Source organism: Mytilus galloprovincialis, chromosome 5 (genome assembly GCF_965363235.1).
Source record: "Mytilus galloprovincialis chromosome 5, xbMytGall1.hap1.1, whole genome shotgun sequence".
Lineage (NCBI taxonomy): Eukaryota > Metazoa > Mollusca > Bivalvia > Mytilida > Mytilidae > Mytilus > Mytilus galloprovincialis.
In genome coordinates, this window is record NC_134842.1 from 57,478,331 (window position 1) to 57,503,788 (window position 25,458).

General features: G+C 32.9%; 1 protein-coding gene across 2 annotated transcripts in view; it reads right to left on the reverse strand.

The window, feature by feature from the left end:
• LOC143076112 (uncharacterized) overlaps window positions 1-19,171 on the reverse strand; it is a 34,393-nt gene extending 15,222 nt beyond the window's left edge. The window contains exons 1-9 of one of the 2 annotated variants that reach the window (XM_076251765.1): window positions 19,053-19,171; window positions 15,613-15,716; window positions 14,306-14,334; window positions 11,501-11,574; window positions 10,302-10,737; window positions 9,635-9,708; window positions 9,165-9,261; window positions 6,615-8,431; window positions 5,942-6,058 (exon numbers count right to left, since the gene is read on the reverse strand). In XM_076251765.1, coding sequence (XP_076107880.1) covers window positions 5,942-6,058; window positions 6,615-8,431; window positions 9,165-9,261; window positions 9,635-9,708; window positions 10,302-10,737; window positions 11,501-11,574; window positions 14,306-14,334; window positions 15,613-15,716 — 2,748 coding nt within the window. In that variant the 5' untranslated portion in view covers window positions 19,053-19,171. Of the gene's footprint in view, window positions 1-5,941; window positions 6,059-6,614; window positions 8,432-9,164; window positions 9,262-9,634; window positions 9,709-10,301; window positions 10,738-11,500; window positions 11,578-14,305; window positions 14,335-15,612; window positions 15,717-19,052 lie in introns of both variants that reach the window. The other variant, XM_076251764.1, reaches the window with a different exon arrangement.
• Between the last annotated feature and the right edge of the window lie 6,287 nt (window positions 19,172-25,458).

A 25,458-nucleotide genomic window follows, 5' to 3' on the forward strand; every position in this document is an offset into this window, starting at 1 on the left:
ACTATTTCATTATTACTTTCAAATCACAAAAGTGCTGGTTTCAAACTAAATAAATGTAATTTGTCCATGCTGTTTCACTTACTGTTCATTTTTAAAATATTGCACAAGTGCGAAGGAATAGGTTTCACAAAAAAAATTACTTCAAATTTTGAATTATGAAAACATTATTCATAAACAATGGTTTAAATAGTCTTAGACATACATATAACCAAACCTAATGACATTTTAAAAAAGAGGGGTCCATGACCTGGTTTTCAAGTTAAATCAGTCTGAATGATAAAAATGCATCTTTTCCTGATATGTCACAGTTTGACATCAGGAAAAATATTATTTTACATTATCAACGTCATTGTACTCAAAGAGGAATTTATTTAAATTAGCTATAGGGTAGTTAGCACAGAGACAATAATGTGTGTTTTTTTTTTATCTTAATGTCTAAATTTATATAATGGCATATTAACTTGCAAGATAAAGAGACTTTAAAGAAGTACATATTTACTGATGAACAAGTTGTTGATAGGAAGAGAAACAACTCCATTTATATCAATAAGTTGTCCATTAGGTACTTTAAATGTTTATATGAAGGTAACTCACTTTCAGAACAAGAAGTGTACCATGCAAAGTAGATACTCCTGTTGAGTATATGCATTAATTATACTCCAAATCATTGCAGATGTATAGGAGAAAATATTCAAATGCATAACAAAATAATTTTTTTCAGTAGGCTCGTATGAAGAATTTGTTAAAACCACAAAATCAAGCATCCATCAAAATAACCCTTTTTTCATGAACAACTAAAACTGGTACCCACAAAAACAAACTTATTCGCAATAGATAAATACATGGGGAGATATATTATCAAAAGAGGCAAAACAGGAATTGACTAATGGTACTGTCCCTGTCCAGCTTTAAACAATGCAGGCTGGCCAATATGTAAAATCTGTCCTTACCTTTTTATTGTTCCAATTTCAGATTTCTTTTGATTGGACGGATTGATCATGTTAATACTCCGAATCTCCTTCCAAAAAATCTGTGATCAAAATTTTTTATTTTCAACTTACTTTTAAAATGTGTCATTATCATGGCTATTCCTTTAAAATGGGAGGGTAGGAGAAACATAAAATCATACCTGTCAACCTGTGATGGTGAAAATGCAGGTCATTGCCTGCATTGAAGAATGAAATCTCAGGTCATAACGCGTACAAACTTTTTCGAGCTGAATTTCAGTATTTAGGGGACATTTATCTTATAATTTAAATCAAACTTTACAAAACATGTTCACTTGGTGAAGTAATTTAAAATTTTATTAAATATTATTCCATTGCACTTTAAAAAGCTTTTGATTTATTAGTGTTACAATATCTGGTGTTCTGTTGATATATTTACAGCCTCACTTATCAACTCAAAGTAACATTCTACAATATTAGTAAGAAACTGGCTAGTTAGCCTTTAAACATTAAAGGGAAACTTCGCAAAAAAATCAAAAATTGATATTATGTTCATTCAGTATAAACAGCGATTTTAAATTTAGAGTATCAATTCTCTGCGTTCGGCCATTTTGTCTTCTTTCCCGACTAATAACAACGATATGTCTATAAACCACAAAGGAACAAAACTACAGTAACCGATGTAGTCGTAATTGCGTGTCGATATCTTTTCAATCGTATGGTTGTTTTATCTGACTAACTAACTTGATACGGAAAATATTCTTATTTTTTTTAAATTACCATGGTCTGTTGTTTTTAAACTGTTGATATTGGAATTAGGTAAAAAGTCAAAGTTGAAATCATAAATAAGTGTTCCGTGAAAATTGTTTTCGAAAATCTAATTTGTTCATTATTAAATTAAATTCTTTAAAGTAATAAACTTTTTTCAAATAAATTCTGATCTTCCCTCATCTGATCACCAGCATGGCTAAAGGTATTACTTCCAAAGGTATTGTGAGGGGTGTGAGGCGACACGTCCAGGTATTCAAGCAATTTCCTGTCGGGCTTGCAAGTTCATGCATCGTTTCACCTCTGCAGGTATTGATCAGTGTACACGGCGGATAACTTATAACTTTCCATTTTGAACTATCAGATGTATAATATACAACTCTGTCTTACTTGTCATTACTAAACTCATACGCTTTTTTATAAATAACATTTCTGGTGTAAAGAATATTATTCATAAAAATATAAATAATACCCAAAAAATAAGATTTGATGAAATTAAAATCTATTTAAATATTTTTTCCAAGGGTGAATTTGGGAAAATGTAATATATACTCATTGTCAATAGTGAAGGACAGATTGGAACATACCAGAAATATTGATTTAAAAAAATGTACGCACTTGTCGACGAATCGTTTATACGACTGGGTAGAAAGTTACGGAACTATAGCGCAATTTAAAATATATACATGTATACATTGAACATAAGAAAAAACATATATTTTGAATAAATTGGGGTAAAAGTTTTGTAAATAGACTAGTCCAAGTATGCCAACAGTATGTAATCATCGAATGTCGATAGACTATTGTATACCAGAAAAAGAAGATTGATTGATTGATTGTTGGTTGCTTTACGCCGCATTAGCACAAAAAGGCTATATCGCGGCGATCAGAAGAAGAAGAAGAAGAGAACCAATTTGATTTGAATACAGGTCGATGAATAATTTGCTTTGGTTCATCGAATTTGTGGACATAGTAAAATCACAGATTTATATTTCAATAAGATTGTTCTCGAACAAAGGAAGGAATTCGTCATCACAATTGTTATATATGCCACTGGACGAACACTAATTATCCCCAAGGGATGTGAATATTTTGCTGGGAAACTATTGAGTATCAAAGTTTCAAATTAATTTCGGGATTTATTTTCTTTCTTGGTATTCAAGGGAAATAGGACATTAAATTGGTTCTGTCCTTTTTTTTTAAAAGATGTGTGTCTAAGGTGGACGCCACAAGAACCCTGTAATACTAATACGAGAGTATAGCATGTAAACATTCCTTCTCAATAATATGGTTGTATTGGAAAGCTTTTCATACAGATTGACAACTCATGGTCCGATATGCATGTAATATTTGCCACATGACGCCCATAGTTCTTTCTACCATCAGCATCTTATTCTTTGATATTGCTGTAAACATCGATGGTTCACACCCAAACAAAATGGGAGAAATGTACCTTCAGAGCTTCTCCATGGTATACACTTGTGAAACTTAATATATAGACGAAATTTCTGTATTGAAATGAATCTACATCTTCAAATAACGATTTTGAGTAATCACCTTATAAACCAATATAAACATATGGCAAGATATAACCATGAAGGAATTTAGTTTTTGTCAGACGCAAGAACTCATCACTATCATAAACGTATACGTATATATGCATGCAGTTTCAAATATCAAGAACAAGCGGTCGATGTCGATAGTCCGTTTTCTAATTGTTCAGAGTTAGACATGTCACTTGTTCATTCTTGGAAGCCTTCATATTCCCCGTCCAACGATGGGAACTCTTTCTGGTTGTGTTGACTATAAAAGCTTGTAAGCTGAAGGACACCTCCAGGTGCTGGAATGTCTTGCTACATTGAAGACCCGTTGGTGACCTTCTGTTGTTGTTTTTTCTATAGTCGGGTTGTTGTCTCTTTGACACATTCCCCATTTCCATTCTCAATTTTATATTGTATGGTAATTCTGTCGTTTATCTGTACAAGTGGTTGCATTTCCTCTCCTTTCCCAACAAACAAACTAACGAAACGCTACTAGTCTGCTTTCTCTAGAGCTCATCCTCAATGGCGCTTATACGTCAGGAAACTTACATGTATACTAATAATGATTGTTTCAAGAACAACGATGTATGGACGAACTATTCTAAATTCGTCAATATCAGTTATGCATGACTAAAATATAAGTTTTACTACAACTACTGTATTACTTATTTCAATTAATGACGGCTATCATGTTCAACATTGCACAAATATCATCATAGAATTTAAAAAAAAAAATGAATAAAAATCCTCAAAAAAAATAATGCCTTAGCTTAGATCATTGGTATTCTTTTCACAAATAGTTCGTGTAAATGATTGTCAAATGAATTTAATTATGTAAGAATGAAATGTTAAAAAGAAACTAAAAAAAAATCATGGATGTTGTATGTTGTATTTTTTTTTCAATTAAAAACTTTAAACTGATTGCGATAGTTTTATGAGATTAAACACAGCCAGATTTGAATACAAGTTAAGAAATTCCGGTGAAGTCAATGATATCAAACAGATGTGCAATGGTATATCAAATTGGGAAATATTGCATTTAGTTTTTATTAAAGATTAAAACTACTATTTTTTACTACATATTTGAATCTTTACGCCAATTGCCGCTAAGAAAGTAATCCAAAATTGTTTCCTTTTATTTTTATACACTTTCGGAATTATGAATCTGAATTTTATTTTCAATTAATTTACACAATTTAATTATTGTAACTTTATTCTCATCATGTATTAAATCTTAGTGTATTAAATACAGCATACTCTTTCTAATCCTTTCTGTTTATCCTTTCCAAATAACAACATTCATACCTGTGGACGCTTGAACTCACACCTGCGGCTAAATAGCTACAAGGTAAACGAATTGACCTGAAGCCGAGAAATATACAGTGACCTTTACAAAATAATATACACACTCTGCTCACACATTAGTTGCATTGAAATGATTATTAAAACAATAACGGTAAATAGAACTGAAATATTTTCAGTTCAATATCAGTAAAAATGTTCAATAAATATTTTATGAAAAAAATCTCAACAATAATTAATGAAATTTATTCGAAAACATTTACTAGAGATAATTTTATAGGAGTTTAATTCAATCAATACAAAACGGTATATGCATATTCATTTTCGTTCATTCTTATATTGTGGTTAATAACTACGACCATTCGTCAGCTGTGCGCTTTTAATTACGTATATTGTCGATAAGCTATAAGAGTTAAACAGATTTGATTTTTTCCCAGAATTCAACAAATCGGGCTAAAACGTCACGACCCACTCGAGAATTCAACCGAAAAAGTTACAAATACTTGATTTTCTCCGTTATTAGAAGGAATATAAATTTAAAACTTTGCAAATGTGTTTTTTATGTTAAGATGAACATAATTAGATGATAAGTAAAAAATCGCGGAATTTTCCTTTAACTAATGATTATGGGTTGAAATTAGAGTATAGTAAAATAAATTTAAACAGTTAAAGGAAGTTTAGATGAAAAAAATAATTTTCAACTTTTTTTTTATAATTGTATAAAGGTATGAAAATAATGAAAAGTTACATTTCAATATGTATTTGAATTCTATTCTTTAAAGATTTAATCTTTTTTACCAAAAGAGTAAATATAAGGAACAATTTTGAATGGTGACAAAAAAGGGGAAGTAACTCAAGTTGAAAAATTCATTTACGACCTAAAGCTTAGATGTTAATTATCAGTGTGATTGGCATCAAAGCTGTCAAGTGAAACTATGCACTTAATTGGTCACTTAATTTGACAGTTTACACAGCTAGCTGAACTTCCTGTTCATGGAAGAATTACGAATTTGCCGGTATTTCAAAGGAAAATCACTTATTAAATCAATCTCAAGGCTAAGAAATCCAGGTGAAAACGGGTCATTTTTGGAATTCCTGTGTTATTCAATGACCCGGCGGGTGTCCCGGGTGATCCCTCACAATTGTGAAAATCTCGGGTCACACCCGCAGAATACAGGTCAGTTGACAGGTATGATAAAATTGAGAATGGAAATGGGGAATTTGTCAAATTTTTATAAATGGATGCTGGTATGTCAATTCAATGAATGCAAAATTATTAAGTAAGTTGGCTGAGGGTGGAGATTATGATTCCGCTCCTACCCTGCCACTCGCATTAAATGGATTAATCCCTAATTCATAGACAATAAAAGTAAAATACTCAACCTGTGTAGATGGTCTCACGACAGGAAAATGTTCAGTAACAGCAGATCTGAAAGTGGCAAATGAGGCAACGCTTGGAGATATATCATTGCATTCTTCTCTTGGACTCAATGGTGGGGTCTGAAATGATGTAGAAATTTAAAGCTACATATCTGAAACAAAGAATGCTTCTAGAAGAACCATTTTAATTTAAAAAAAAAAATAACCCATGGCACATAATATCATCTTATCTAATGTAAATTAAATATAATCATCACAAATTATTTATTCCATATTTCACACTCTAAAAGAAATTTCCAGCTTAGACACATAAATACTCATCAATCTCTATATAGCTAGTAGCCTAGAGCTTTTAAATGCATACACAATCAGATCATATGTTTTCTTACGTCATATGAATTTGCTTTATACATGCTTTTCCAAAGAAAATTGTGATGTCACAATACATTCTTAATAGCATGAAGCCCACGAGACAAGCTGAGGATATATGTATCATATATATATGATAATTAAAATCTTTGCATATATGCATGGTATTGACTCTCATCCATTTTTAAACACCATGTTTAGCCTGAATATATTTTATTTCTCCATTTCGACTGTTAGTCTGTTGAATGTCTTTTTAACTTTTATGATATTCCTATTCAGTTTCAACATAAATTCTGTATAATATTACCTTGTTCTGTTCTGTTCTGTAAAGTCTTGCCTGTTCTAACTGTGTGCTATTTACAACACATGAAGGTTTCGCCCCTGATGGCTTCTCACTGATGATCTTCATAGCTTTGTCAATTACTTTTCTCATCATTTCATTGTGTGTCTTCCCACCTTCTCTCATTCTGTTGCAACTGTAAGTAAGACCGCCATGGAAGTTTTGGTTGTCTGTATTTCTGTGATCTTCATTGGGTGTAGTTGGTCTTATTTTTTTGCCTCCAGCAGTTGTAATTTTCTTTCCTACAAAGGCCATTTCACGTTTCCTATTAATTTTATTGAATATTTCATTTCCTTGACTGTATGTGAGTTTTGGTATTATAACCCTTCCTGTGTTCGTCTTTCTTCCCACCTCTGCATTTCTAACTCCTCCAGAGGTCATTGGGTTATCTCTTTCTTTATCAATCACCTTGTTGGTTATGATCCTTCCAGTGTTTATCCTACTGTCAGTGTATGAGTTTCTGATATTAGGAGCTCCAACATCTTCCATCTCTGTATTTGTTTGTCTGCCTAGTGTATTTACCTGATTATTCTTTTCTTTATTTCTGACACCTTGACCTTGAAATTCTCCCGTGTCCTCTGTAGCATCCCCTTTGGTATTTTTTACATGGGTTTTGTTTACTTCTACTACACCCATGTCAATATCATTTTCTATTTCTATGACTTCTGGCCCTTTAAATGAAACTGAGCTGAATGGCACGGATAGAAAAGATAAGGTATTTTTCTGTTTAACATCTGGTCTCACCAATAATGACAAGCTTTCATTTGAATCTGTGTTTTGTGATAAATCAATAGGCGAGGCTGGTGGTGCTACAGTAACTTTTTGTACTAGTTTACTTTTGAAATTATCACCACCAAAACTTGGTTTTTCTGCATTCTCATTCTGCAAGACTGACACATGCTGAACTGGTTGTTTTAATAAATCTTGCCTGACTGGACAGCATTGATTAAAGTTCTCATCATATAAAAACTTCTGCTGGCTTATTTGTAAATCAGATTCAATGCAGGGCTTATCCTGTATTTCTACCTGCTGAGCTTCTCTCCCAACCTTAATTTGTTTGGGCATAGCTTGCTTCATATTGTAAATGGAACTCTTAAGCATGGGTATGCTTGTTACATTAAGTCCTGTCCTCTTCAAACTACTTTCAATTACATCTCTCTCTTCATCTCTTGCATCCATATCCAAATCTTCCCTACATGATGGCTGTGTCACATTTTCATTTGTCCCATTGTCTTCCATCTCACAATACAGTTCTCTTGTCCCATTAAAGCTTATGGTATAATTAGGATCCTCTGTTAACATGGTTAAAGGTTCAATATTAACAGAACCTTTGTCATTCTGTGATTTCTGTGCTGAGTTGTTGAAATTCTGTTCCTCTACAAACTTCTTGTTTCCTGTTCTGTTGGTAGCGGCAGCAACCTTTATACTTTTTACATTTTCTTTAGATTTTGTAATATTTTTGTTTAAACCACCAACCATCTTACCTTTTTCCCTGCAGCTTTTATTTGCAGTTGTTGGCACAACACCAAAGCTCTCCTTAAAATTTGGATCCTTTTTCATCAATCTGGTTACTTCTTTATGTTTCTGAAAAAGTTTAAATAGTGCTTCCTGTCTAACACTTAGTTCCTGTAAGCTATGCTTTAATGCAATTTTTTCACTTTTTAATTTTCCACTTCTTTTTATGTCAATTGTTATTTTGTTTCTTTCGACTTTATGTCTTTCTGCTATTCTTATTAGCATACTTTTGATTGCATGAAGTTTCTGCTGTATTATAACATCGGTATCTGAAAGAGACAAATGTTAATATCTGACAAAGGGTAAATCCAAGCCTGATTTACATATTCATGTGGAGCAGACGCTTTTTGACAAAAATAAAACATACATGGATATTAATAAAAGTAGAAGTAGGGTCAATTATAAAGTGACAAATCAACTCTTTAAAACCCAAAAGGATATCTTAGATCTACTTACTGTAAATTCAGAAATTATTGTGTGTATTTATTATTGCGATTTTGTCATTTTAGACTGAAATGCAATTATAATTTTTATGATTTTGAGAAAAAATCCTGTTTAATTGGTATAAATCATTTCAAAATGCAAGTTGAAATTATCGCATTTACAACTCTGTCGCATTTTTGGCAATAATAAAATTCGCAATAATTTCTAAATTTACAGCACCTAGCTCTTCAGTTATATTACATACATGTATATATATATTTGTATGTATATATGTTAGGTAAAACTCTTAATCTTCAATCTAAATTTTGGAAAAGTTTCAACTTAGTATACTGTAGCTCTATTAGTATTCATAGATATAAGAATGTGAGGTATGCCTGTCAATAAGACAACTCTCAATACAAGTCACAATTTGTATAAGTAAACCATTATGTTATGTAACACATTCTGATATATAGCAATAACTTAAATATCACATTAATGTCTTTTTTTCAACAATCACAATAATAATTGCATGCATGCAATAGTTTCTGAATTGACAGTATTTAATTATTCTGGTACCTTGTGCAGATGTTCTTGATACACAGGATAGTTTCTTTTGAATTTTATTCTGCATTTTTTCAACTTTACACAAAATGTCTTCTTCTTTTTTCTTGTACTGAAAAAGAGACGAGCGTGTTACAATGTACATGATGTATGTTTTTCCCATTTGCCAAAAAATGAAACCTAACCCTCCAAATTACAGAAACATTTCGTTTTTTGAGATGACACTTAAAACTATTAATCTTAAACAGCAGATTTTTCAATTATATCCCCAAAAAGGGAAATGGTTTCCATTAATATTTACAAGACTTAAAGAGCTTACAGGTGCAATCTAAGTCCATGTAGTCTAGATATATGAACACTAAGTGAGATTAAAAGGTGCACTCTGAATCAAATGTATACAAAAGTCACATGTCATGCATGTAGTCCATACACACAAATAAAACTGTCATATGTCATGAATGTTATGTTTATATACACAAACTTACATTGTTATCATTACTGTCATTGATGTCCCCTAATGATGATATACTTGATGTTGACTGAGAGAAAACTTGATTTTCTGAAATAAAAAAATATATTTTGTAGATCTAAAATACAGTAACATTTCCTCAGAAAAATGCCCCCAAAAAAATGGTATTATTCAAACTAAATTAATGTAGAAATTAAACAATAAATTCTTGAAAATATCTGTGTGAGGGGACATAACTCTAAGTGAATAAAACTACAAAGCTGGAAATAACAAGTAAACACAATGAATAGTTATCAGGGGTTTTTTGAAATGGTTCTTTTATGGCCTTTTGGTAAAGATTTCACACCTTAGTTAGATTACTTAGAAATCATTTTGCTATGATGTTCATTATGTGAGCTTTCTTCAATATATTGAAATTAAGCTGTACTCTCAATTGTCTTAAACATGCATGAAATATTTGCCACTGGACGTTACACAATCAACAATCAATCTTGGAGTATTTTATTAATTTATTCAATTATGTTTTGTAAATTTTAGTTTTCCCATTATCCAAAAATAAAACATGGAACACAGGCTAATTTGAGTATTATTTTTAAAAGGAACCATTTGGAACAAATGCCTTAATTAAACTGTCCATATAAATTATCCCAATATGCTACAGTCTTTTGATTCCAAAAGGATACCTTGATGCAGGTTAACTTCACACTGTTTCATCTGTGTTTCTAAACCTGGCATACATGTTTCCTGTGACTCAGTAATGATCCCAGGAATTTCCCTCACTCTATCTGGACTACATACTCCAACAGGACTGTGTGATATAAGGCTGACACTCCCAAAATCATGGGACTCCTGTGTAATCAGTTTGGTTTTCTTTCCATCCAAATGTGGGATAGTATCATCTAGTAGATCGTTCCTATCAGCTATTTCCGTTGTAATGCCATCATCAGACGAGTTAGATTCAATATCTTTGTTTTCTTTCAAGTTTTTTCTTCTATCGACTAGAATCTCTTTCCATTCATCTACCTTGTCACTAAATGGTATTACAGAAAAATTCAATGTATTGCTTGTTGTTAACAATGACTGAGAGACTGAGCTGGCATCAGAAGCATCATCTTCATCCTATAAAAGAATAGATTGTTATTGCTTGAATTTCTGACATCTTGATAATGGATAAAGTATCAATTAAAACAAGAGGCTGTCAGAGTGACAGCAAACCAGATTTTCCTGTATAAAAATGATATTTGCAAAACTGGACACTGACGAGGGCTACAAATCAACAACAATGAAAGATAAAATTTTGAAAATCAAACGACCTTTATTAGGTCATAGGAAAAAACACATCAAAATTTGAAAAGAGTGGTCAAAGTGTTTTCAAGTTAATGCACAGACACTGTTTGGCAGCTGCCAGCCAAGCCGCTGTACATCACCTGATCAAATAATCTCAATAACCAATACCGGTAATCCTTCAGAAATCTGGTCAATAAATATATTTTCCATTATTACTTTAAAGACCAAAAAACTGTTCGTCTTAGTATAAAAAATGGTTAACATGCATATTCGTTGTGGTTTTTTTCTATAGTCGGGTTGTTGTCTCTTTGGCACATTCCCCATTTCCATTCTCAATTTTATTTAATACTAACATGTTCATGTCTGGTTATCCACAAAATACATGACACTGGGCATTAAACACTTATTAACTAGTCCATGAGAAGCATTAAGCTGTGAAGACAAATGTTTTGAATAATATCTTCGTTAAAAAATGCCCTTTTTGTATTATCATTTCACACATTTAAAGCCATTTAAAGGCTTGGCACACTGCCCTTTTGAAATCGTAGCTGGAACACCCATTACGATGATGCAATCTAAAAGTCTTAAATCTTACCACATTCTTCAGACTGGCACATTTGATATTCCTCAACAGGTTAGTTGCTATAGGTATAATTGGAGAACATATTTCTGCTGAAAAACATATAAACATTGCATGTTTAATAAAAACATTTACTCATTCAAATAAAATGCTGCACTGAGCACATCCTTATACAACTGCAGAGGTCGAACCCTGAACAGTTGGGAGGGATACTGTCTGAATTTGGATTGTGATCAAATTTTTGACATAATAATTAGGTTTCTGACACAAAATAAATGTGGTCCAAGATCTTACAAATCTATTGTGCAATACTGTGCAATTGAAGATTTCAGCTTGAAACTTTTCAAAAATTTGTGAAAATTTGTGAAAAATTTTGAAAAAAAATATATGAATCCATTAAAAAAATTGTTACCGGTAAACAAAAATCCCCCCCAAACTTATTGAAACCCCCCTTGGAGCAATAATCCCAAAACTCAATCCCAGCCTTCCCTTTGTTATATGGAACATTGTGGTACAATTTCAAAGAGATCCATACACTAAGACATAAGTTATTGTCTGGAAACTAGAAACATGCTTGTTTTTGGCCCTTAATTCCTGAACTGTTGGCCCCATAACCCCTAACATGAATCCCAACCTTCTACTTGTGGTATTAAACATTGTGGTACAATTGAAATACTTATATACAAGTTATTATCCTAAAACTAGGAAAATGCTTGTTTTGTGCCCCTTTTGGTCCCCTGATTCCTAAACAGTTGGGACCATCATCCCGAAAATCAATCCCAACCTTCGTTTTGTGGTATTGAACCTTCTGAAAAAATTTCATAAAGATCTATTCACTTACACTTAAGTTATTGTACTGTAACCAATGTGTCTTCAGACGACGACGCAGACATCATACCATTTATATACAATCCAAAAATTCTTTTGTGGTCGTATAAAAAATTGAATAATCAATCAAAGAAACAAGAATGTGTCCACAGTACACGGATGCCCCACTCGCACTATCATTTTCTATGTTTAGTGGAACGTGAAATTGGAATAAATTCTCTAATTTGGCATTAAAATTAGAATGATCTTATCAAAGGGAACATGTATACTAAATTTCAAGTTGATTGGACCTCTACTTTATCAAAAACTACCTTGACCAAAAACTTTAACCTGAAATTTGCACTATCATTTTCTATGTTCAGTGAACCGTAAAATTGGGGTCAAAACTATAATTTGGCATTTAAATTAGAAAGATCATATCATAGGGCACATGTATACTAAGTTTCAAGTTGATTGGACTTCAACTTCATCAAAAACTACCTTGACCAAAAACTTTAACCTGAAATTTGCACTATCATTTTCTATGTTCAGTGAACCGTAAAATTGGGGTCAAAACTATAATTTGGCATTTAAATTAGAAAGATCATATCATAGGGCACATGTATACTAAGTTTCAAGTTGATTGGACTTCAACTTCATCAAAAACTACCTTGACCAAAAACTTTAACCTGAAATTTGCACTATCATTTTCTATGTTCAGTGAACCGTAAAATTGGGGTCAAAACTATAATTTGGCATTTAAATTAGAAAGATCATATCATAGGGCACATGTATACTAAGTTTCAAGTTGATTGGACTTCAACTTCATCAAAAACTACCTTGACCAAAAACTTTAACCTGAAGCGGGACAGACGGACGAACGAACAGACGGACGGACGAACGGACGCACAGACCAGAAAACATAATGCCCCTCTACTATCGTAGGTGGGGCATAAAAATAAATCAAGTATTGTTTAGTCAATTTTGGCAATTTTCTCTAAAAACTAAAAAATTCCAATTCATCTATTTTATACAAAGCTTAGTGACCTGACCTTAATTACTAAAAATTCATCCGACCCAGAATATTGCTGATATTAATATTATTTTGTTCCTACTTAGGTTATATTATAATTTGATAAGTTGGAACGAAATTTACCAACTCATCTTTTTGTTTGGTTGAGAAACAAAGAAAATATAATGTTTCTATCATAAAATATGATTATACAACACACATATACATGTGCCCACTTGATGAAACCTTCATATTGTGAGCCTGTGAGCTGATGTCTTGCAGTATCATTATGCAGAACACCTGATAATCAGTACATACAAGTAACTTGTAATGAACACAAAACTATAATGCACAGCTCCTTTTTTTTCGGCTGAGAATATTTAAGGATGCTAAGCACCTGTGTTTGTGTTAAATAACAGGTGTAGCACAACTTACAAAATGTTCCAAGGGAATGTCTTGAACATAGGCAGATTCAGGGGGCCCTGCCCCTCCCCCAATTTTGTGGGGAAAATGTGATTAATTATGTAGGGAATGACTGAAGCCTGACTAGAGGCCCCCTTATAAAAAGTTCTGAATCTGCCCATGTTGAACTTGCAATTAAGAGAGAGCTGTTGCACTACGTTGAACCTGTTGACTGTGGCTTTATGATAAAGAAGAGTATTAAAATCTCTGTTTTTTTGCTAGGAGACTAGCAAAGACCAGAGGCTCCTGACTTGGGACAAGCGCAAACATGTTGTGTGGGGTTAAGTAAGTATTATCAAGATTTTTACATGATGTACCTAGTAAATTCAATTCTTTTTTTGCATACCGGTAAGAAGCTGGACTTGGAATTATGTCGGAATCTAAATTTAATTAACAATATAGTCTGTATCAATTTTTGTTAGGTACCAATGACCAGAAAACACGATTTGAAGGTAAAAAATAAAAACTGATACAAAATATGTTGTGTACAAAAATATGACCTTCAAATGAACTATGTGATAAAGTGTTTTATAGTATACCTGGTAGCAATTGTTCATCTTTCAGGTGGCTGTAATCAACAAGAGAAAACTTAAAGTAAGAAAAAAAATGATGATCATTTCATTTATAATTTGAGAAGAAATGACATTAAAAAAATTTCCGGCTTATAATGAAGTATAACATAAATGGATAAAACAAACAACATAAAGATATGGCTAGACATAGAAATCAGTACAGAATCTGCTTTATACCTTTTTGCATGAGACCACCTTCAGTCTTTGGAGGGGCTTGTTTGTTTAGTCTTATTTTTCTATGTATAGTGTTTTGGAAAATGTCAAATTTATTGTCATCATTTCATCATCAGTTGGCGCCCACTGACTGCTCCAGTCATGCTTCAGTGATTCCCTATATAAGCAACCAAATTTTTTCCCAAAAAGGCCCCCCACCCGCCCCTAAATCCGCCTCTGGGTTAAGGTGACTCAGGTATCTTCCTACATCTTGGATTTTGAGGTAGCAATATCTAGATCTTTAATGGAATAAGCAAATTTTGAGAGTAGTAGGTACTTCAAGTGTAAGAATTTTAATATTAATATGGAAAATAACATGTTTTATCATATTTACTTTTCGTGGAAAGACCTTTTGTTTTTCTTCTGATTTTTTTTTTTTTTTTTTCTTCTGCCGTCTGAGATACTTTTTTGTCTTGCAACATATTCATGATATTGAATGGATTTTTGGCCAATGATGTTGTACAGTAATGGGGGTTTCAAAACTCACCCTTTGTGACCGAACACTTATTCTTATAGGAGTTATCTCCCCGCATCCCCTTTTTCCTGTTATCACTATATCTCTTAAACCATATAAGATTTTAGCAAACTGTTTTCACCAAATTGTTCGTCTCCTCATAAGAATGATTTGGTTAATTTTGACTTGAGTGATCGGAAAACATCTTATGGGAGTTATTTCCCTTTGAAAATTTAAGATAGGCGATTTGTTGGATAAATTGATATGAAGTCCATTTGAAGGAAATTGAGGTCAAGGTCATGTAATAAATTTTGAATTTTGCTCGTTATCTTTATTCCAAAGAAACTGTGACAGTAAATAATATGATGTGTTTGCCAAATAACTGTTTACAAAAAGGTGCAACTTCAACCTATTTAAGTCGAAGAGTTTTGGTTAACCCTTATATGAGTTTTCTCCCCTTTTCTATTTGAAACCAGTATTTCTCCACAACCATACATTTGTTAAGTCCTAATGGCTATTGTACTTCTTGTTTTCAGCAACTTCCCTTTTAAAGTATGACCTTCCTTGATTGTAATGTGAACTAAAGAAAAATAATTCAGCAACTTACTGTTGTAAAGAGGGAACCAGTTCTGTTGATGGATCATTAAATGTTGAGTTAGTAACTACTGAATCATTATCGGAATTGTCTACATCCATTTCAAAGCTTATCATCTGCAAAGATTGAAATAAATTCAGAAATACAATTTTCACAGCTGTGAATCAACTTTATCTAATTCCAATCATACATTTAAATAACCTAGCTTCAATACAATTTTGGAAATACTTAGATATATAGACCCAATACCTGATATAAGACTACTTATAAATATCAAAATAGGATTTTTGATATTTTTTATAATATTTATTGGTCTATTCACTGATACTTATTTCATGAAATCATAAATGCCACTTTAGGTGAGTGAAGAACTCCAACTTACTTTAAAATACATTCATGTGGCCTGCATAATAAGGTCTTCTTTAATACCCCCATCGCTTAATATTTCAAAACAAACATTTACAGGCATGGTTTACTTTGTCCATCAAGGTTTTTTTTAGCCAAAATAAGTTTAAATTACAATGGCAGTAACACTGTTAAAAATTAGAATTTATTGAGGTGAAACTAAGCACATTTTTAACGAGCATTTTAAGTTATTAATTAGCATTAATGCAAAAGATATATGACAAGATGTGGAGTGAGTGCCAATGAGACAACTCTAGATCCAAGACAAAATTTGTAAAAGAAAAACTACTATAGGCCAAAATACGGTTTTCCACACAGAGCCTTGGCTCACACAGAACAGCGAGGTGGGACTGTTTCTAAAAATAGATACATTGAAACAAAGTCCAAGTTTTATTTTTACTTTTCATTTATATACAAGATTTCAAAAAAAGAAGAGGTGTGATTGCCAATGAGAAAACTCTCGAAAAGAGACCAAATGACACAGAAATTAACTACTTAATTAATGATTGCATTTATATTGTCCTGCCAATTTTGCCTTAATAAACTGTTTTGGCAGAGATGTTATATTATCTATACAAGTGTCAGATACTGTTCTAAAGTGCAGATTCAGTGCATTTAGACCTTATCTGTATCTACACAAAGAGTGCAGATTCAGTACATTGATCTACTAAAAAAATCTTGAATTGGTATTCCTAAACGTAAGATTATACAGACAGAAGAAGTATTACTATTATACTAAATAACAAAATTATTTTCATTTACCTGTGTTTAATATGGCGTAACTTTTTTCAAAGTTGAGGTTTTTATGTTTATTTGTGTTTCAACATTTTTTGATTGAGTTAAGCCATTCCAATTAATATTTGATAGTGTGTCTTTCAATGTTGTGATGTTACACTATTTTTTCAGATAAGGGAGACCGTCAATGGTACCATTAAAACGTTTAATCCCGCTGTATGTGTTTGCACCTGTCCCAAGTCAGGAATCTGATGTTCAGTTGTTGTTTGTTGATGTGGTTCATTCATAGTAAGTGTTTCTTGTTTTTTGTTTTTTTTAATAGATTAGACCCTAGGTTTTTATCGTATGAATGGTTTTACACTTGTAATTTTCTCATTTTCTCGTTTTGGTTCAACTTGGCTGCTGTGTCTTTCCCCCTATTTATTTTGCGTGTTTCGTGGAACCCTTAAAAGGAGGCTTGTGGGTGCAAGATTTTCAGGGAAAAATAAAGAATTTGTTTTTTCATTACAACTTTTATTTATTTTACTATTAGTTTTTACTTTATGATATTGTACAAAAATCAACCAAAAAAATCGATTTATTTTGGCCCCAGATGACTTTTAAAATGTTTAGATCATTGAAAAAGCACAAAATTATCTCCCTTTAGCCTTTTTTTGGCATTAAAATTGATATATCTTTTTTAACTCATTGGTGACTTATATTTTTTATTATTGTTTTTAAATTAGCTGTACATAAACTAAATAATTGTAATGAAAATTTAAGTGATTTCTGTAATTTAGTTCTTGTTTTATTTCGATATTACCAATATTTCTCCTATTAGTTCAACAGAAAAAAGGACAATAACAAAAATGTATGCTTTCTTTCAGAGGCAGATTGTGAGCATAAACGATAAATGAACGATGACCACATTTTTTATTTCCTTTTTCTAAAAATATAGTCAAATCTTATATTAAAAATAAAATTTGATTTATACATGGGAGCCCCCTTAATTGCTATCAAATTACTTCAAATTAGGCACTGGCTACGGTTACATGGAAATGTAACAATAATATTGGAGACTAAATGCCGGAATGCAAAGTTGGGCAAGAAACCAATTAATTACGAATGTAACAGTAATTAGTGAGGCTACGGTTACATTGCGTTATTGTTACATGAAAAACTGCAATGTACGCTAGATATATTAAACTTAAATCTTCTATAGTTTTGTTGCTGAATTCTTTCATATCTACTAAATACTACTTGTAATAATGTTAAATAATAAAAAAAATTATTCAACAAATGGTGTTTTAAAAATAGTTCTACGTATTAATGGCTTTGGTGTTCTTAAAGAACACATTCTCATCTAAAATTAGAAATTCTCATGTGCCACGTAAGAGATTCCTATTAACCGTTTTGTTTTGGGTGAAAAATTTAAAACTTGATATGCATTTGAACTAATATACTGTGAACTTTTGTATACATGCATCCATGCACGGAGGACGTAATTTCGGTTTAAAATAAATGTCTTCATTTTTTTATTATTTAGTACCTAGTCCCATCGTACATTGCTGTTTTTCATGTAACAATAACGCAATGTAACCGTAGCCTCAATAACTATTTTTACATTCGTAATTAATAGGTTCCTTACCCAACAACAGCTGAACAATGCATTCCGGCATTTAGTCTCCAATGTAACAATAATATTTTTATTATTTTTACATTTCCATGTAACCGTAGCCAGTGCCATCAAATTAACTAGCAGACGCTAACTGGTCTTCCATTAATAAATTGCTGCATGATCTCCAAGAACAACTGAGTATAACTTCTGAAGTTAAAGTACTTCTTCCTTCCTATTTTAATATTTACAATTTTATTACTCGTGCTTCGTTTTCCCGAACTTTTCCGTTAAATTAAAACAGCCTTCCAAGACGTCATAATTATTTGAACTAACTGTCTACATAGGTGGATACAGGGGGGGCCAGGCCCCCCCTTTGGTGGGAAAAATTTGGTTGATTATATTGGGAATCAGTGGAGCATGACTGTAGCGCGCCCCCTCTTAGGTCAGTCAGCGGTCCCCCCTTTAGGAAAAGTTCTGGATCCGCCACTGGTCTAGTAGGGCCTCTGATATTATATATATATTTATCTGTAATCTAGGTTCGTCGTGACTGTGGGGTGATCTTTTCTTGAAGAACAAAGAGTTTAAATTATTATACTGATTAAAACATTTAATATTATAAAACGGTTACTACTGTAGACCAAGGACGTTAGTTATACGTCCTTGTGTAGACCTTAATTTTATATAAATAATGTTTAAACATTCATTATTATATTACCAGCGAGCTGATAGGCTGCAACTTTGCGGGATTTGTTTAGAAAGGGGGAAAGAAACCAATTGGACGATGCAAGATCCAAAACCCGCTTACAATGACGTCACAAGGTAGACCACATGGTAGATTTATACAAATGATCAAGGGCAGGACGTGTATAACTAGGCCTATACGTCCTTGTAATGATATACCTGTTTTACTTTACACTACACATGTATATACCTGTTGGAAATCGATGCCATTATGGAAAGTCAATCTATTCTTTAAATAATGTTTAATATTAAATTGTTTCTTATGATTCTATCAGTGTCTACATGCGTTTACCCCCTTTTTAGACTTCTTTGTGAAATATTTGTCTGTTTTTATTGTGATTAAGATACTTGTGGTACGAGTACACCCTGTCATTATTGTTCTTCTGCCTCTGCCAGGTAATGGCCACAATCAACGGACTGATTATTCTGCCATGGATATATTGTTTATGATATTCTCGTATTCTTGTCTTTCATTGTTGCTTATGTGCTTTTTAGTGTTACTTCAATACATATATATAGCGTGGCTCTGTACTTATACATCCCGTTATTGTGCTATTGTAAAACTTGCTTGTTGCTTGTCTTTCATTTTTGGTATGTGCTTTGTCTATATGCCTTTTTATGTTTCTTTGTTACATACATGTCGTGGCTCTGTACTTTTACATCCCGTCATCGGGGAATTCTATTATGGTGAATTCATACCTGCCAACTTTTAAAAATGCCCATGGGGGTTTAACGTGCAAGATGGCGGCTTTTACAGTCCTAAAAAGACCTATAAGGGGGTCTTCACATGCATCTTACTGATGTTTATGGCTTCTTCATACTTGTTAAAGCCTATAGCCATTCACAGCATTGTAAAATAAATTGTTTTATTTGAAATTGTGGAAAAAATTGCTCTTTGAAAAATTTCCATCTGGGAGCTGTAATGGGGGAAATCCCCCGCAAATAGTGACAGTTGGCAGGTATGTGAATTTGTGTATTTATGTGTTTAATTTTTGCTTATATGTTTGGTCTATATGTCATTTTGTGCTTCTTTGTTACATATTATTTGTTCGTTTTTTTTAGTGATTAAGATTAATTTAGAACACAATGTTGACTGGTGAATTTTTGACATTTCTATCTAACATGTCTGTTTGTTTTGTTCACGCATCGTTGTCAATATAAAGTAATTTGACGCGACTGTCATACAAGTGAGAGGTTTAGCTAGCTATAAAACCAGGTTCAATACACCATTTTCTACATAAGAAAATGTCTGTACAAAGTCAGGAATACGACAGTTGTTATCCATTCGTTTGATTAAGGACTTTCCTCGGAGTTCAATAATTTTGTGATTTTACTTTTTACTAAAGCGAGACTTAGACTCACTTATGTAAATGAGATACGATCATCACAAGTTATAAGATCTCATAAGCCCCTCTTGTAATAAAACTGAGATCAAGTGAGGATATATACCAAAAGAGTAAAACTATTTGAAATAAATCCATGAAATCCTCGCTGGTGATTTTTTTTCTCGTAATCATAGGGCTGATTTAAGGAACATAGACCATCATATACATACAAAACAAAATAATGATGATTATTATTACACATGAACAAATATGTTTAATGTTCAATTGTACTCTTATATAGAGCACCTGGATCAAGGGTGGTTCCAGTCGTGATAAAAAAGGGTGGTTCTAACCATATGTCCCCCTTCTCATAGGCAGATCCACGGCTAGGGCCCCTTTTGTGGCAAAAAATTGTTTCTTAGATAGGGAATCACTGAATCATGACTGGAGCAGCCCTGCCCCTTAAGTCAGTCAGTGCCCCTCCCCCTTAAGAAAAGTTCTGGATCCGCCTTTGATTCCTCGATCCCCATTCACATGCATTGATTGTCCATTGAAGAAAAGGCCTGAGGGCCCAATCCCTGGATCAGCCACTGCGAGCCAAGGACTAGTTGCGAATCCAGAATTTTCCATAACTTGGGAAAAAGAAGGCAGGGCACTGACTGCCAAAGAGACCAATGTCATGATGTTTCAGTGATTTCTGATCCGATCTTTTGCCCTTCTCTTTCAATCATATAAAAAATAATCCGATAAAACATGCAGAATTCAGGGCTAAATGGTGAATTGCCTCAGGTGGAGTGAGCAAAACTACAAATTCTATGGTGACGAGATTATATATTTTCTGTGTTCACCATAGAGGCGATTTTTAAAAACGGGTGCATACTGCGACAGACGAGTCAAAAATTAAACAGATTAGCACACACACATGGTCTGAGCATGGAAGTCTTTAATGGTTGATCTGAGGTTCTCAATCACTAACAGAACCCAGTCATGATTTTATTTCATTTATTAACAGAAAACAGTTTATGGCATTGAAAAACCAATAATATTGTTAATAGCAATGCCGTACAAAGGACTATCAAGTAAAACTTTCTGACCAAGACTTTCGATAATAGCTAGATCTAACCATTCTTTCTTTGCTGACTATTATAGTCGACAGTCACACTGGCATGACATCACATCTCCTTTTTAATATATCGGTACTAAGTGTCAATAGTATCATGGTACTCATTTATCAATTTCTTAAGCTAGCATTATTTTAATTTGAAAGGATTGTTTAAAGACATTAACTATTTTAGCAATTTCAAGGGCACTAATCATACTGTCCTTTGTTTCCCTACATTGTTCTAATAATCTGTTGACACAGATATATGTCTCGCCAGTCTGCATACAATTCAGAAAAAGACAATGTGATGGACAGTAACATTGCTTATAAATTCAAAGTCGCTGGACCAATTAGTGGGTAAGGCCTGGAAATGGTTGAAAACTGAGATGTACATACAGCAATGTTACTTTATAAAAAATATTGTCTATTGTTAGCAGTTCCTATAAAACTAACTTAATTAGAAAACTTAGCATTGAAAATTGTTGATTAATTGAATGTTATTAGGTCATGAACTAATTAAGGGACAGGTCCTTAAAATAGTCGTCAATCTGATTTATACTGATAGTAATGGTGAGTAGAAAACTTATCAATGAAAACTGCTAAATACATGAAAATCACAGATACATTGGATAGGGGGCATGGCCTCAAACTATTCGTCAACTTGAACTGATAGCAATTAATACAACTTCACACATGCTATCATTGATTTATCACATTAGTTATTTCCCTTGTATTTTCTTTTAAATAGAATAATCTGTGTCAACGCTACTTCACTATATCTTTATATATGCTTCATTTGAGTTGCTAATTTCCAGAGCGTTTTATGCATCTCTGCCTTTCTTCTTCAGACACTCTGTCAATATTATGCAATCGGAGGTCAATGGAATAAGTTTTAATTTGTCCCTTTTGCTTTCCCCTAGTGTCCGCAGAGCATGAGTTGAAACCTCCTCTTCCCAATTGTCTTCACATTATAGTTCATTTCTTGTTCTTATTGTACATGTAGCACAGTTTCTAAGATATGTTCCAATTTTTAATGCTAGAGAATGTGTTTTTAGCAAATGTGTTATCCCATCATACCCAGCTATATCTTTAGTTGAATAAAAACAATTGTCCTGAATGGCTAGGTTGCGAAAATTCTGATCGTTCTGCGTCTTCTTTCTGAACAGTCTTATCAAAAGTCTCCCTAACTCTCTCAATGTATTGCGTACGCAGCTATACATTTTTAGAAAAATTTTCCCCCAGTTGCAGTATCATGGACTCTAAAACAACTTTTCCTTTATCATCATTTGTTAGACTTGCTAATATCTGATTCAGTTGCTATTTCAGTGTATTCATTATTTTGAATCAGAAGTCTGTATTTATTAACGACTCTTTCTTTTGTTTCTTTGATTTCTGGTTTTATAACACATCTGTTCCTGTGTTTCCAGATATCCCAGTGTACATAATAACCAAGGCATTGGACACATGGAACATAATCGTCCTAACTACTCTCATCAGATGGACGATACTTTACAACCTGTTTGCCTTTCCCTTCTTTCATTACTTCATTATTATGTTAGTAGTTGTCTAAACGCTCACTCAGTTTTTTTTTACCATGTCTTGAAATGAGATATCTAGGTAGTTTTGACTGCGGTTTGGAACAGTATGGGCAGTAAATATTATTTTATCATAAACACGTTAACCATCTTCTTGACCACTGGTTCCTATTACCATGATTACTGTTATCAAATTCTTCTCCTCATTTTTTAATTTCCTATCTGTGTCCTCGAGCGAAACATTGCAAGATGTATCCAAATTTAATGCTGGCTTATCAGTAATCATTGGATATATTTTTTCAGTGCAATCTGATTCAGAATCGTTCTCCTCACTATCGGAGTTATCTACTTTATAGTTAGGGTCATCCGAATTGGCATGATCAGATGTCATGGTATCTAAAAAAAAGAAAATGATAACATTTGATTTAAACCAGTTGATTTCAAAACTACACAATGCAAGTTTTAAATCATAAAATAGGCTTGAATAAAATCAAGTAACACCAAAGGAGCACACACATGATAGATTCCTACTATATAATGACGTGTTTAGTCGAAATTTGAGAAATCGTTAATCTTTATTTTTATTTTGTGATAATGCGTTTCTGGTGATTGTAAATCAGGAAGTAATGGTATCATGCTGAAATCTTGGCCACCAATGACTGGAGAATTTGAAAATTTGAGAATCTATCAACTGAACACCAATACCTACCAGTACTGCGAGTGAATTCATCAAGTGATATTTAAAATATATTTGGATGTACAGACATAAGTAAAACACAAAACCCCTGATCCTGAAAAGTGAGGGCATGCTATTAATGTTGAACATCAGATGTTCTTGACAAGGAGGCTCCCAAGTGTCTTAAATCCTAAGCTGGCAATTTCATGAAAAGGCTTTACAAATTAGAAAATGCAGGTCAATAGCTGTTAGACAAAAAACTAATGCATTGTTAAGCGATCGAAGAGCAATAACTATAACACAGGACTTCTAATCGTTAAATAATTTACAAATTGTCCCTTTTGCTTTCCCCTAGTGTCCGCAGAGCATGAGTTGAAACCTCCTCTTCCCAATTATCTTCACATAATAGTTCATTTTTTGTTCTTATTGTACATGTAGCACAGTTTCTAAGATATGTTCCAATTTTTAATGCTAGAGAAGGGTTTTTTAGCAAATGTGTTATCCCATCATACCCAGCTATATCTTTAGTTGCATAAAAACAATTGTCCTGAATGGCTAGGGTGCGAAAATTCTGATCGTTCTGCGTCTTCTTTCTGAACAGTCTTATCAAAAGTCTCCCTAACTCTCTCAATGTATTGCGTACGCAGCTATACATTTTTAGAAAAATTTTCCCCCAGTTGCAGTATCATGGACTCTAAAACAACTTTTCCTTTATCATCATTTGTTAGACTTGCTAATATCTGATTCAGTTGCTATTTCAGTGTATTCATTATTTTGAATCAGAAGTCTGTATTTATTAACGACTCTTTCTTTTGTTTCTTTGATTTCTGGTTTTATAACACATCTGTTCCTGTGTTTCCAGATATCCCAGTGTACATAATAACCAAGGCATTGGACACATGGAACATAATCGTCCTAACTTCTCTCATCAGATGGACGATACTTTACAACCTGTTTGCCTTTCCCTTCTTTCATTACTTCATTATTATGTTAGTAGTTGTCTAAACGCTCACTCAGTTTTTTTTTTACCATGTCTTGAAATGAGATATCTAGGTAGTTTTGACTGCGGTTTGGAACAGTATGGGCAGTAAATATTATTTTATCATAAACACGTTAACCATCTTCTTGACCACTGGTTCCTATTACCATGATTACTGTTATCAAATTCTTCTCCTCATTTTTTAATTTCCTATCTGTGTCCTCGAGCGAAACATTGCAAGATGTATCCAAATTTAATGCTGGCTTATCAGTAATCATTGGATATATTTTTTCAGTGCAATCTGATTCAGAATCGTTCTCCTCACTATCGGAGTTATCTACTTTATAGTTAGGGTCATCCGAATTGGCATGATCAGATGTCATGGTATCTGAAAAAAAAGAAAATGATAACATTTGATTTAAACCAGTTGATTTCAAAACTACACAATGCAAGTTTTAAATCATAAAATAGGCTTGAATAAAATCAAGTAACACCAAAGGAGCACACACATGATAGATTCCTACTATATAATGACGTGTTTAGTCGAAATTTGAGAAATCGTTAATCTTTATTTTTATTTTGTGATAATGCGTTTCTGGTGATTGTAAATCAGGAAGTAATGGTATCATGCTGAAATCTTGGCCACCAATGACTGGAGAATTTGAAAATTTGAGAATCTATCAACTGAACACCAATACCTACCAGTACTGCGAGTGAATTCATCAAGTGATATTTAAAATATATTTGGATGTACAGACATAAG